The sequence below is a fragment of the Schistocerca cancellata genome, chromosome 6 (assembly GCF_023864275.1).
Source record: "Schistocerca cancellata isolate TAMUIC-IGC-003103 chromosome 6, iqSchCanc2.1, whole genome shotgun sequence".
Classification (NCBI taxonomy): Eukaryota; Metazoa; Arthropoda; class Insecta; order Orthoptera; family Acrididae; genus Schistocerca; species Schistocerca cancellata.
The window spans coordinates 519,442,109-519,455,972 of NC_064631.1; the positions used below are offsets into that span (position 1 = coordinate 519,442,109).

Below are 13,864 nucleotides of genomic sequence, written 5' to 3' on the forward strand. Positions count from 1 at the left end.
TATTCATATCATTAATTTGAACCCAACAATCACGTTTGTTATTGTTATTGTCACTGTTACATTTCGAGTCTTTTCTGTCATCTTATTTCCTCCTCTGTTTTTGCCAGCAGTTTTACTTTCTTTTCACCTTCTCCTTTTTTACCGTAATCCAGTATTCAATTTTATCCCGCCGATATATACTCAATAATACGTAATAATACGTAACCCACTTCCAAACAAAAAATTTTTTTTCCGCTTTCAACACCACCGCTGCTATAAAATCCACCGTTTCCATTTTCAAACAGTTCCTTTCATCTATTTAACAACCTTTTCGGCTAGTTTTAATATCTTTTGCTTTATTTCCATTTCCGTTTTTCTCACATCATCGATCATTTCTAGCCGCTTCCCACAGGTTTTAACGTCATTATTTCTTCATCAGACAATTGTTAGCTTCATTTCCATAATCTGTCACCACCAAACCACCCTTTTAATACATCCTCACGTAGTTTTTTCGAAATTCTCCCGTATTTCTTCACCCTTTAACGTGTTTTGGCGGCAACACAACCACCTAACCTTCATGCACATCATTTTCTACCTACACAAGTTCACCACAGGATCAACAGCCCAGCTCTAACCAACCCTTTTTCGCCTTTTTTTACACCAGATTTTTATATTTATTTTCATTTCAGCCTCGTGTTCCACTTTCCACCTTCTAGGACCATGTCACCCTCACAACACCTCCACAACGACCCCATTAAGTTTTATTTACATTCCCTCCGCAAACATGCCTTCGCCCTAGCCAGATTACACTCCCATATTTTATTTTCTCAGGCTTGTCTGACATTTGGCATCACCCCCAAAGGCCTCACACTTAAAGTTCCCATCTCTGGCTGCAACCCTTCTTTCCATCAGTCCCTTCTTTCCATCAGTCCCTATACCAGTTCCAAACTGAACAATCCATTGCCCTCACCCACCTAATCCTTCACCTGCACATCCACTCAGCCAATCAACACACCCATCAACTCCTGTCCCTAATAAAAGTCCTCAATCTTTCCTCTCCCACATCCACACCGGTTGTTCAGAGCATCCTCCTACAGGCCAACCGCAAATTAGAAAAGCATGCCACCCTCCACCTTAAAAAACTATCCAATCTCCTGGTTTCCCACCTCCGGAAAGGCAACTCACTCACCCTTCACAACCTTTCCAGCAAACCTCAACCTCCTCTCATTGCACACAAACCCAGTCTCTCCCATCTACTCAATCTCCCACTTCCAGCTCCACTCCCTCCAAAACCTCAAAATTCCAATCAACGCAATCTGGAACCACAACACCCCAATTCAGTAGTTAACCTTTCCTCCAAACCTCTCTCCCAATCCGAAACCTCTGTCCTATCCAAAGGCCTCACCTTCAGCCCCACTCCCAGATTTAACCAAACAGCCCTCGTCAAAGATTTACTGTCCTACACCCGTACTCTCTGCTGGAAATATCACTTTGCCACGAAGAAAAATGATCCTAATCCTACTCCTAATGATCCAACTCCCCAAGACACTATCCAAATTGAACCATGCCTGGAACAGTTCCGTCCTCCGTCACAGCGGGACCCACCTCCTCTTCCTCAAAATCACCCTCTCCTAACCTTCCAGGAATTTCTGACTTCCAGCCTTGCCTCTCAATCCTTCTTAAAAAACCTTAATCCTACTCCCAACATCACCACTGCTGAAGCCCAGGCTATCCGTGATCTGAAGGCTGACCGATCCATCGTCATTCTTCCGGCTGACAAGGGTTCCACAACTGTGGTACTTGATCGTCGGGAGTATGTGACTGAGGGACTGCGTCAGCTTTCAGACAACACTACTTACAAAGTTTGCCAAGGCAATCCCATTCCTGATGTCCAGGCGGAGCTTCAAGGAATCCTCAGAACCTTAGGCCCCCTACAAAACCTTTCACCCGACTCCATCAACCTCCTGACCCCACCAACACCCCGCACCCCTACCTTCTACCTTCTTCCCAAAATTCACAAACCCAATCATCCCGGCCGTCCCATTGTAGCTGGTTACCAAGCCCCCACCGAACGCATCTCTGCCTACGTAGATCAACACCTTCAACCCATTACCTGCAGTCTCCCATCCTTCATCAAAGACACCAACCACTTTCTCGAACGCCTGGAATCCCTACCCAGTCTGTTACCCCCGGAAACCATCCTTGTAACCATTGATGCCACTTCCTTATACACAAATATTCCGCATGTCCAGGGCCTCGCTGCGATGGAGCACTTCCTTTCACGCCGATCACCTGCCGCCCTACCTAAAACCTCTTTCCTCATTACCTTAGCCAGCTTCATCCTGACCCACAACTTCTTCACTTTTGAAGGCCAGACATACCAACAATTAAAGGGAACAGCCATGGGTACCAGGATGGCCCCCTCGTATGCCAACCTATTCATGGGTCGCTTAGAGGAAGCCTTCTTGGTTACCCAGGCCTGCCAACCCGAAGTTTGGTACAGATTTATTGATGACATTTTCATGATCTGGACTCACAGTGAAGAAGAACTCCAGAATTTCCTCTCCAACCTCAACTCCTTTGGTTCCATCAGATTCACCTGGTCCCACTCCAAATCCCATGCCACTTTCCTTGACGTTGACCTCCACCTGTCCAATGGCCAGCTTCACACGTCCGTCCACATCAAACCCACCAACAAGCAACAGTACCTCCATTATGACAGCTGCCACCCGTTCCACATCAAACGGTCCCTTCCCTACAGCCTAGGTCTTCGTGGCAAACGAATCTGCTCCAGTCCGGAATCCTTGAACCACTACACCAACAACCTGAAAACAGCTTTTGCATCCCGTAACTACCCTCCCGACCTGGTACACAAGCAAATAACCAGAGCCACTTCCTCATCTCCTCAAACCCGGAACCTTCCACAGAAGAACCCCAAAAGTGCCCCACTCGTGACAGGATACTTTCCGGGACTGGATCAGATTCTGAATGTGGCTCTCCAGCAGGGATACGACTTCCTCAAATCCTGCCCTGAAATGAGATCCATCCTTCATGAAATCCTCCCCACTCCACCAAGAGTGTCTTTCCGCCGTCCACCTAACCTTCGCAACCTTTTAGTTCATCCCTATGAAATCCCCAGACCACCTTCCCTACCCTCTGGCTCCTACCCCTGTAACCGCCCCCGGTGTAAAACCTGTCCCATGCACCCTCCCACCACCACCTACTCCAGTCCTGTAACCCGGAAGGTGTACACGATCAAAGGCAGAGCCACGTGTGAAAGCACCCACGTGATTTACCAACTGACCTGCCTACACTGTGAAGCGTTCTATGTGGGAATGACCAGCAACAAACTGTCCATTCGCATGAATGGACACAGGCAGACAGTGTTTGTTGGTAATGAGGATCACCCTGTGGCTAAACATGCCTTGGTGCACGGCCAGCACATCTTGGCACAGTGTTACACCGTCCGGGTTATCTGGATACTTCCCACTAACACCAACCTGTCAGAACTCCGGAGATGGGAACTTGCCCTTCAGCATATCCTCTCTTCTCGCTATCCGCCAGGCCTCAATCTCCGCTAATTTCCAATTTCAATTTGCCGCCGCTCGTACCTCACCTGTCTTTCAACATCATCTTTGACTTTGTACATCCGCCCCGACTGACATCTCTGCCCAAACTCTTTGCCTTTACAAATGTCTGCTTGTGTCTGTGTATATGAGGATGGATATGTGTGTGTGTGCGAGTGTATACCTGTCCTTTTTTCCCTCCTTTTTTCCCCCTAAGGTAAGTCTTTCCGCTCCCGGGATTGGAATGACTCCTTACCCTCTCCCTTAAAACCCAAATCCTTTTGTCTTTCCCTCTCCTTCCCTCTTTCCTGACGAGGCAACCATTGGTTGCGAAAGCTAGATTTTGTGTGTATGTTTGTGTTTGTCTGTGTGTCTATCGACCTGCCAGCGCTTTTGTTTGGTAAGTCTCATCATCTTTCTTTTTAAATATATTTTTCCCACGTGGAACGTTTCCCTCTATTATATATATATATATATATATATATATATATATATATATATATATATATATATATATAATAGAGGGAAACATTCCATGTGGGAAAAATATATTTGAAAGAAAGATGATGAGACTTACCAAACAAAAGCGCTGGCAGGTTGATAGACACACAAACAAACACAAACATACACACAAAATTCTAGCTTTCGCAAACAACGGTTGCCTCGTCAGGAAAGAGGGAAAAAGGGAGAGGGAAGGAGAAGGAAAGTTTATGGGTTTTAAGGGAGAGGGTAAGGAGTCATTCCAATCCCGGGATCGGAAAGACTTACCTTAGGGGGTCTTTCCTGACGAGGCAACCGTTGGTTGCGAAAGCTAGAATTTTGTGTATATGTTTGTGTGTCTATCGACCTGCCAGCGCTTTTGTTTGGTAAGTCTCATCATCTAAATACATATATATATATATATCAAAATTCAAGCTTTCGCAACAAACTGTTGCCTCATCAGGAAAGAGGGAAGGAGAGGGAAAGACGAAAGGATGTGGGTTTTAAGGGAGAGGGTAAGGAGTCATTCCAGTCCCTGGAGCGGAAAGACTTACCTTATGGGGAAAAAAGGATGGGTATACACTCGCACACACACACATATCCATCCACACATATACAGACACAGTCCTTCATGGAATGTTTCCTTCTATTATAACTATATATATATATATATATATATATATATATATATATATATATATATATATATATATATATATATACTCTTTGCCTTTACAAGTGTCTGCTTGTGTCTGTGTATGCGTGGATGGATATGTGTGTGTGTGTGCGAGTGTATACCTGTCCTTTTTTCCCCCTAAGGTGAGTCTTTCCGCTCCCGGGATTGGAATGACTCCTTACCCTCTCCCTTAAAACCCATATCCTTTTGTCTTTCCTTCTCCTTCCCTCTTTCCTGACGAGGCAACCGTTGGTTGCGAAAGCTTGGATTTTGTGTGTATGTTTGTGTTTGTTTGTGTGTCTGTCGACCTGCCAGCACTTTCATTTGGTAAGTCACATCATCTTTGTTTATATATATATATATATATATATATATATATATATATATATATATATATACACACAATAGAGGGAAACATTCCACGTGGGAAAAATATATTTAAAAAGAAAGATGATGAGACTTACCAAACAAAAGCGCTGGCAGGTCGATAGACACACAAACAAACACAAACATACACACAAAATCTAGCTTTCGCAACCAATGGTTGCCTCGTCAGGAAAGAGGGAAGGAGAGGGAAAGACAAAAGGATTTGGATTTTAAGGGAGAGGGTAAGGAGTCATTCCAATCCCGGGAGCGGAAAGACTTACCTTAGGGGGAAAAAAGGACAGGTATACACTCGCACACACACACATATCCATCCTCATATACACAGACACAAGCAGACATTTGTCCCATATCCTTTTGTCTTCCCTTCTCCTTCCCTCTTTCCTGACGAGGCAACCGTTGGTTGCGAAAGCTAGATTTTTGTGTGTATGTTTGTGTGTCTATCGACATGCCAGCGCTTTTGTTTGGTAAGTCTCATCATCTTTCTTTTTAATTATATTTTTCCCACGTGGAATGTTTCGCTCTATTATATATATATATATATATATATATATATATATAAAAACAAAGATGATGTGACTTACCAAATGAAAGTGCTGGCAGGTCGACAGACACACAAACGAACACAAACATACACACAAAATTCAAGCTTTCGCAACAAACTGTTGCCTCATCAGGAAAGAGGGAAGGAGAGGGAAAGACGAAAGGATGTGGGTTTTAAGGGAGAGGGTAAGGAGTCATTCCAGTCCCGGGAGCGGAAAGACTTACCTTAGGGGGAAAAAAGGACAGGTATACACTCGCACACACACACATATCCATCCTCATATACACAGACACAAGCAGACATTTGTCCCATATCCTTTTGTCTTCCCTTCTCCTTCCCTCTTTCCTGACGAGGCAACCGTTGGTTGCGAAAGCTAGATTTTTGTGTGTATGTTTGTGTGTCTATCGACATGCCAGCGCTTTTGTTTGGTAAGTCTCATCATCTTTCTTTTTAATTATATTTTTCCCACGTGGAATGTTTCGCTCTATTATATATATATATATATATATATATATATAAAAACAAAGATGATGTGACTTACCAAATGAAAGTGCTGGCAGGTCGACAGACACACAAACGAACACAAACATACACACAAAATTCAAGCTTTCGCAACAAACTGTTGCCTCATCAGGAAAGAGGGAAGGAGAGGGAAAGACGAAAGGATGTGGGTTTTAAGGGAGAGGGTAAGGAGTCATTCCAGTCCCGGGAGCGGAAAGACTTACCTTAGGGGGAAAAAGGACGGGTACACACTCGCACACACACACATATCCATCCACACATATACAGACACAAGCAGACATATTTAAAGACCAATATTTTTCCTTCGTGGAATGTTTCCTTCTATTATAACTATATATATATATATATATATATATATATATATATATATATATAGGGTAGATGCTAATGTTTCCTTAACAGTTCCTAAATGAAATAGTCCTCAAGGATCTGAAATAATTCAAAAATTTTAAACATATTTTCATTTAAAAATTACCAACTCATTTTCCACAGGTATATAAATGTATATCACTGAAGTGCACTCATTAATTCTTAGGATATTGTAGGTATGTATTATCAAACAGAAAGCAGTTTACAGTACTTGATTGCACAGAATGGGACTGAATCAAAAGTTTTTCAAACATCTGGGAACCTGTATATGGCTACCTCTAAGAATTGCTGAGAGAATTTCACATTTAAAGACCATGAGTTGGGTTACACATTATTTGTTGTTTAGGAATGCATGCTGATAGCAATTAAAACTAATTTTTTCAATGTGGGTCATTACGAGTGAATTCAGGACACATTCTGGGGCATTGTGGAGGTGGACATACTTTGCATACGTAAAGGATCCAGGAGATGGGGAACGGAGGGGGATTAATAGTGATACTATTTGTGCCCTCTGCTACACACTGTAAGATGGCTTGTGGAGTGTAACTACAGATTTAGAATTTTGTTACAAACAGATGTTAGTGATACAATCTGTTTCCTTTTTAATTTTACTGACCTGTTATTCCCATACTCCAAAGAGCATCAGCTTGAAGAATACTTGTAATCTGTCTTGGAACAGCTCGCAATAATCTCCTGCTGGTGTGCCTGCCTGTAGATTGCCAAAACTGATTATTCTGTAACAAAAGTAAACAAAGATGCAAAATAGTTTCATGCTAAATATGGGTACAGAACAAGGTAGAAAGAGAGGCTCAGTTTTTGTTCAACTTAATATTAAAGTGTGAAAAGGCATAACTGTAGTAAAATTAGACTGTATACAGTTACATCAAAAAAACAAAAACAGCTGGGATTAAAGTACATCAAATAAAATTAAAAATAATAAGGAACAGAATATTTTGAGAAACACAGTATGGGTGACTGAGGTATAAAAAAAGACTCTGACAGGAAATTTGCTTATATAACATTAAGAACAGTGCATATAATTACTAGTGAAGATAAGTTGTTCTAAAAATTATAGCTACTTCAGGCAACTCTCGTCATGCAGTTAAAATTTAACAAAACAAGGAGGCTTTTGTTTTACTTCTCTCAATGAGGTGATACAGCACACTGTAGTGGATTTAACCTTGACCAGGTGAAACCAGCACTCCTACATGCAGGAAAGGTAGACGTGCTTCATTGTTGGTCGAACTTTGGTCCCAACAGCCCCTATTGATGATAATTGAGTGATACTGGAAACTTAAATCCTGACTGGCAGTAGCCGTAGCCACGGCAAAATGTTCCACTATTGTCTAGGTTGTGTGTCTTGGGGTGATGAGAGATTTCAGTTTCACATTGCAGTACAGCTGGGCACTGCATCCCCACATTTCTCTCAGAAGTGCTTTTAATAGTCTGCCGCATTCCTTTAGTCTCTGTGGGACATTAACACTGTTCACAAAATATTGCTATGATCTTTCCCAGTTTGCACTAATAACTGAATAACATTTTTCTCTCATTATGTGACAAGCTTAAAGGTTCTCGGCAGTTGGCTGGTGCTTCAAGCTACACAGAGCCACCCATGTGTTGTACTGATTCGAGAATTTTTGAGTAAATTCTATAACTACTCAGCCTTCTACCGTTTCGAACATACAATACTCTAGATACGAGTGTGGGATGATGGTAGAATCCTACCTACTGCGCGTCACAAGATTGTGTGTGCAGGTTTAAAATCAGTCGCAGGAAGAAAATACACGCGGCGGACGAACGGCACCGACAAGTACCTGTCGGGTAATCCATAGATGTTTTAGTGAGTGTGTAAGGAAGAACCATGGAGTTTATACACAGCTCTGTGCTTATTGGGTCATTGACTATTGTTATTAAAACAAAGACAGTTGAAAAAGAACTCTTGAAAACTCTTGAAGTAATCTTGCTGTAGACAAGGCTTATTTTCTGATTTATGTTAATAAAAGTTATGGTAACAAAGCCAACTTTCCTTTGTTGTTGTTGTCTTCAGTCCTGAGATTGGTTTGATACAGCTCTCCACGCTACTCTATCCTGTGCAAGCTTCTTCGTCTCCCAGTACCTACTGCAACGTACATCCTCCTGAATCTGTTTAGTGTACTCATCTCCTGGTCTCCCTCTACGATTTTTACCCTCCACGCTGCCCACCAATACTAAATTGGTGATCCCTTGATGCCTCAGAATATGTCCTATCACGCGATCCCTTCTTCTAGTCAAGTTGTGCCACGAACTCCTCTTCTCCCCAATCCTATTCAGTACCTCCTCATTAGTTATGTGATCTACCCATCTAATCTTCAGCATTCTTCTGTAGCACCACATTTCAAAAGCTTCTATTCTCTTCTTGTCTAAACTATTTATCATCCACATTTCACTTCCATACATGGCTACACTACATACAAATACTTTCAAAAACAACTTCCTGACACAAATCTATACTCGATGTTAATAAATTTCTCTTCTTCAGAAACGCTTCTCTTGCCATTGCCAGTCTACATATTATATCCTCTCTACTTCGACCATCATCAGTTATTTTTGTCCCCAAATAAGAAAACTCATTTACTACTTTAAGCGTCTCATTTCCTAATCTAATTCCTTCAGCATCACCTGATTTAATTAAACTACATTCCATGCTACTTTCAAGACACTGTCCATACCGTTCAGCTGTTCTTCCGGGTCCTTTGCTTTCTCTAATAGAATTACAATGTCATCGGCGAACCTCAAATTTTTTATTTCTTCTCCACGGGTTTTAATTCCTATTCCAAATTTTTCTTTTGTTTCCTTTACTGCTCGCTCAATATATAGATTGAATAACATCGGGAATAGGCTACAACCCTGTCTCACTTGCTCCCAACCACTGCTTCCCTTTCATGCCCCTCTTCTCTTATAACGGCCATCTGGTTTCTGTACAAATTATAAATAGCCTTTCGTTCCCTGTATTTTACCCCTGCCACCTTTAGAATTTGAAAGACAGTATTCCAGTCAACATTGTCAAAAGCTTTCTCTAAGTCTACAAATGCTAGAAACGAGGGTTTGCCTTTCCTTAATCTATTTTCTACGATAAGTTGTAGGGTCAGTATTGCCTCACGTGTTCCAACATTTCTACAGAATCCAAACTGATCTTCCCCGAGGTCGGCTTCTACCAGTTTTTCCATTTTTCTGTAAAGAATTCGTGTTAGTATTTTGCAGCTGTGGCTTATGAAACTGTTAGTTTGGTAATTTTCATTAGTATTTTGCAGCCGTGGCTTATTAAACTGATAGTTTGGTATTTTTCATATCTGTCAACACCTGCTTTCTTTGGATTGGAATTATTTTATTCTTCTTGAGTCTGAGGGTATTTCGCCTGTCTCATACATCTTGCCCACCAGATGGTAGAGTTTTGTCAGGGCTAGCTCTCCCAAGGCTATCAGTAGTTCTAATGTAATGTTGTCTACTCCCGGGGCCTTGTTTCGCCTTAGGTCTTTCAGTGCTCTCTCAAACTCTTGATGCAGTATCATATCTCCCATTTCATCTTCATCTACATCCTCTTCCATTTCCATAATATTGTCCTCAAGAACATCACCCTTGTATAGACCCTCTATATACTCCTTCCACCTTTCTGTTTTCCCTTCTTTGCTTAGAATTGGGTTTCCATCTGAGCTCTTGATATTCATGCAAGTGGTTCTCTTTTCTCCAAAGGTCTCTTTAATTTTCCTGTAGGCAGTATCTATCTTACCCCTAGTGATATACGCCTCTACATCCTTACATTTGTCCTCTAGCCATCCCTGCTTAGCCATTTTGCACTTCCTGTTGATCTCATTTTTGAGACATTTGTATTCCTTTTTGCCTGCTTCATTGACTGAAGTTTTGCATTTTCTCGTTTCATCAATTAAATTCAATATCTCTTCTGTTACCCATGGATTTCTATTAGACCTTATCTTTTTACCTACTTGATCCTCTGCTGCTTTCACTATTTCATCTCTCACAGCTACCCATTCTTCTTCTACTGTATTTCTTTCCACAATTCTTGTCAATCTTGCCCTAACGTTCTTCCTGAAACTCTCTACAACCTCTGGTTCTGTCAGTTTATCCAGATCCCATCTCCTTAAATTCCCACCTTTCTGCAGTTTCTTCAGTTTTAATCTTCAGTTCATAAACAACAGATTGCGGTCAGAGTCCACATCTTCTTACAATTTAAAACCTGGTTCCTAAATCTCTGTCTTACCATTATATTATCTATCTGACACCTTCCAGTATGTCCAGGCTTCTGCCATGTATACAACCCTCTATCATGATTCCTGAACCAATTGTTAGCTATGATTAAGTTATGCTCTGTACAAAATTCTACCAGGCAGCTTCCTCTTTCATTCCTTACCCCCATTCCATATTCACCTACTACGTTTCCTTCTCTTCCTTTTCCTACTATCAAATTCCAGTCACCCATGACTATTAAATTTTCGCCTTCCTTCACTATCTGAACAATTTCTTTTATCTCATCATACATTTCATCAATCTCTTCGTTATCTGCGGAGCTAGTTGGGAACTTGTACTACTGTGGTAGGCTTGGGCTTCGTATCTATCTTGGCCACAATAATGCATTCACTATGCTGTTTGTAGTAGCTTACCCGCATTCCTGTTTTTTTATTCACTATTAAACCTACTCCTGCATTACCCCTATTCGATTTTGTATTTATAACCCTGTATTCACCTGACAGAAGTCTTGTTTCTCCTGCCACCAAACTTCACTAATTCCCACTATACCTAGCTTTAACCTATCCATTTCCCTTTTTAAATTTTCTAACCTACCTGCCCAATTCAGGGATCTGACATTCCACGCTCCGACCCGTAGAACGCCAGTTTTCTTTTTCCTGATAACAACATTCTGCTGAGTAGTCCCCGCCCAGAGATCCGAGTGGGGGACTATTTTACCTCCGGAATATTTTACTCAAGAGGACGCCATCATCAATTTAACCATACAGTAAAGCTGCATACTATCGGGAAAAATTACAGCTGTAGTTTCCCCTTGCTTTCAGCCATTCGCAGTAGCAGCACTGGAAGGCCATTGTGGTTAGTGTTACAAGGCCAGATCAGTCAATCATCCAGACTGTTGCCCCTGCAAACTACTGAAAAGGCTGCTGCCCCTCTCCAGGAACCACACCTTTGTATGGCCTCTCAACAGATACCCCTCCACTGTGGTTGCACCTACGGTACGGCTATCTGTATCGCTGAGGCACGCAAGCCTCCCCACCAACGGCAAGGTCCATGGTTCACGAGGGGAAGAACTTTCTTTTGTTTCTGATGTTCGACTGTACGAGGGAGTTACCAGAAGTTATATATTTATGTTAAATGTGAGAGTTTAATTGTGTATGAAAGTCAAATACACCGTTAATTGACGAAAAGCAAAGCCTGTAAGTCTACTTATATCATAAGTACAATGAATCTAAAAATTCCTATTTGATGGAGAAGAAGACAAGAGGGTTTCTAGCAGCCGGTTATCCAGTAAAAAAGAGTGGCTGCAGATTCCAAGAAAGTCACCTCGTAAAGAAGTGGAAGGTGGTTTGGGGGAATAAACCGAAATAACCCAGATTCACACCAACACTTTAAGTCGGAAATGTTAGAGTGTCACTGGTTGTGGAGCACAACTCGTCATTCCTTTAGGTGATATGCTACCCCTTTGTGGGATGGATGCTTCACCATAATATTGGTAACATGATACACTCATTCCAAGATTCTGTCGTAATGTCCCATTATAGCAATTGGTTGTACAGCATCCAGTTTGCCCTACTGAGCATCCATTTAGCAGCTTACTTTTGGGAGCTGTATAATCTGCTAGGTATAACCTGTTGGGGGAGTGAACACTGGAGCACACACTTTTGAACACTATAGGTGAAAATATTGAGAGGCTAATAGGTGAGAACAAGCCTGTAGCAGTACCGAATTGGATGCTCCGCCTTCTATGCAATAAACATGCCTCTGATAGTAACAAGAGGCTGTTATCAACTGCTCATACCCTGGAGCAGATCATCTCTCAGTCCCATAGCACATTGTAGGGTTGAGGGCCTGTGTGATGAATTCAGCAAGTGCCTCATAGCCTAAATCTTCATGTGGGGACATATGTAATCCTACAACGCACATGCACAGATACAGTGACTGCTTGTAAGCTACTGACAAGTAGGAAGGGTTGGAAATACTGAGAAAGAAGAGTGTCAAAGGATCTGAGATGTGGTGCTAAAAACGGATGTTGAAAATTAGGTGGACTGATAAGATAAGAAATGATGAAGTTCATCGCAGAATCGGTGATGAAAGAAATATCTAAAATATTGACAAGAAGAAGGGACTGGATGACAGGACATGTCTCACGACCTCAGGGAATAACCTCCATGGTACTAGAGGGAGCTGTAGAGGATAAAAACTGTAGGGGAAGACAGAGATTGGAATATATCTAACAAATAATTGAATGCATTGAGTATTAGTGCTACTCTGAGATGAAGCAGTTGGCACAGGAGAGTAATCTGTGGCGGGCCACATCAAACCAGTCAGAAAACTGATGGGGAAAAAAAGGGCCATGCCACATGAGGGCGATTGTTCTTTTGCAGATGACATACTCCTTTAGCACAAGGATGTAATTAAATTGTTTGTACAGAAGATATACACTCAAGGGTCTTCAATGGACTAAAATTTTCAATTTTTTTTTTTTTTTTCTTTCCCCCACAAGCATCTTCAATCTGTTGATGGTCCACCATATGCAGTATGAAAGATGTCCTAGTGGTGGGGATTTTCCATTTCTTTCACTTGTCTTTTCACCATTATACGAAGTTTTGGCACATGGGAAGGGAGACGGAATTATCACTTTCTGGTTCACTTAGGCAAACATTTACATCCATTTCTTCAGTAGTATACAATACGAGAGAAGGAAAGTTGCTACTCACCATATAGCGGAGGTATTGAGTCGCAATAGGCACAGTAGTATAGGTATCATGTAATCCACACAGCCAAACAAAGGTCACCTTATCTGATAACTTTGCACCAGATTTTCTATGTCCGTAATCTTGGTCTTTGGTTTTGGAGATGATGGTAGACTGCATTACCAATGTGCTCTTTACCTTCTCCTTGTCTGCTTGCTGCAAACATGTCTGTCTGCTGCGAACTTTTATTTCTTTTATAGAGTTACATTCTATTACTCTTGTTAGCTCTGTAATGAGCCAATTTGTGGGCTAATCCAACAATGCAGATTTTCAAACTGCATGTACAAGTGGCACTCATAAAGTTCATACCTTTGGATGGGGTTGAGGAGCGAGGAAGGGAGCATTTAGC

The 13,864-nt window shown here is 41.7% G+C and overlaps 1 protein-coding gene across 4 annotated transcripts in view; it reads right to left on the reverse strand.

Annotated features, from left to right (window-relative positions):
• LOC126190628 (membrane-bound transcription factor site-1 protease) overlaps nucleotides 1-13,864 on the reverse strand; it is a 168,353-nt gene that overhangs the window by 72,798 nt on the left and 81,691 nt on the right. For all 4 annotated transcript variants that reach the window (XM_049931043.1, XM_049931044.1, XM_049931041.1 and 1 more), the window contains exon 4: nucleotides 7,137-7,254. In XM_049931043.1, coding sequence (XP_049787000.1) covers nucleotides 7,137-7,254 — 118 coding nt within the window. The remainder of the gene's footprint in view (nucleotides 1-7,136; nucleotides 7,255-13,864) is intronic.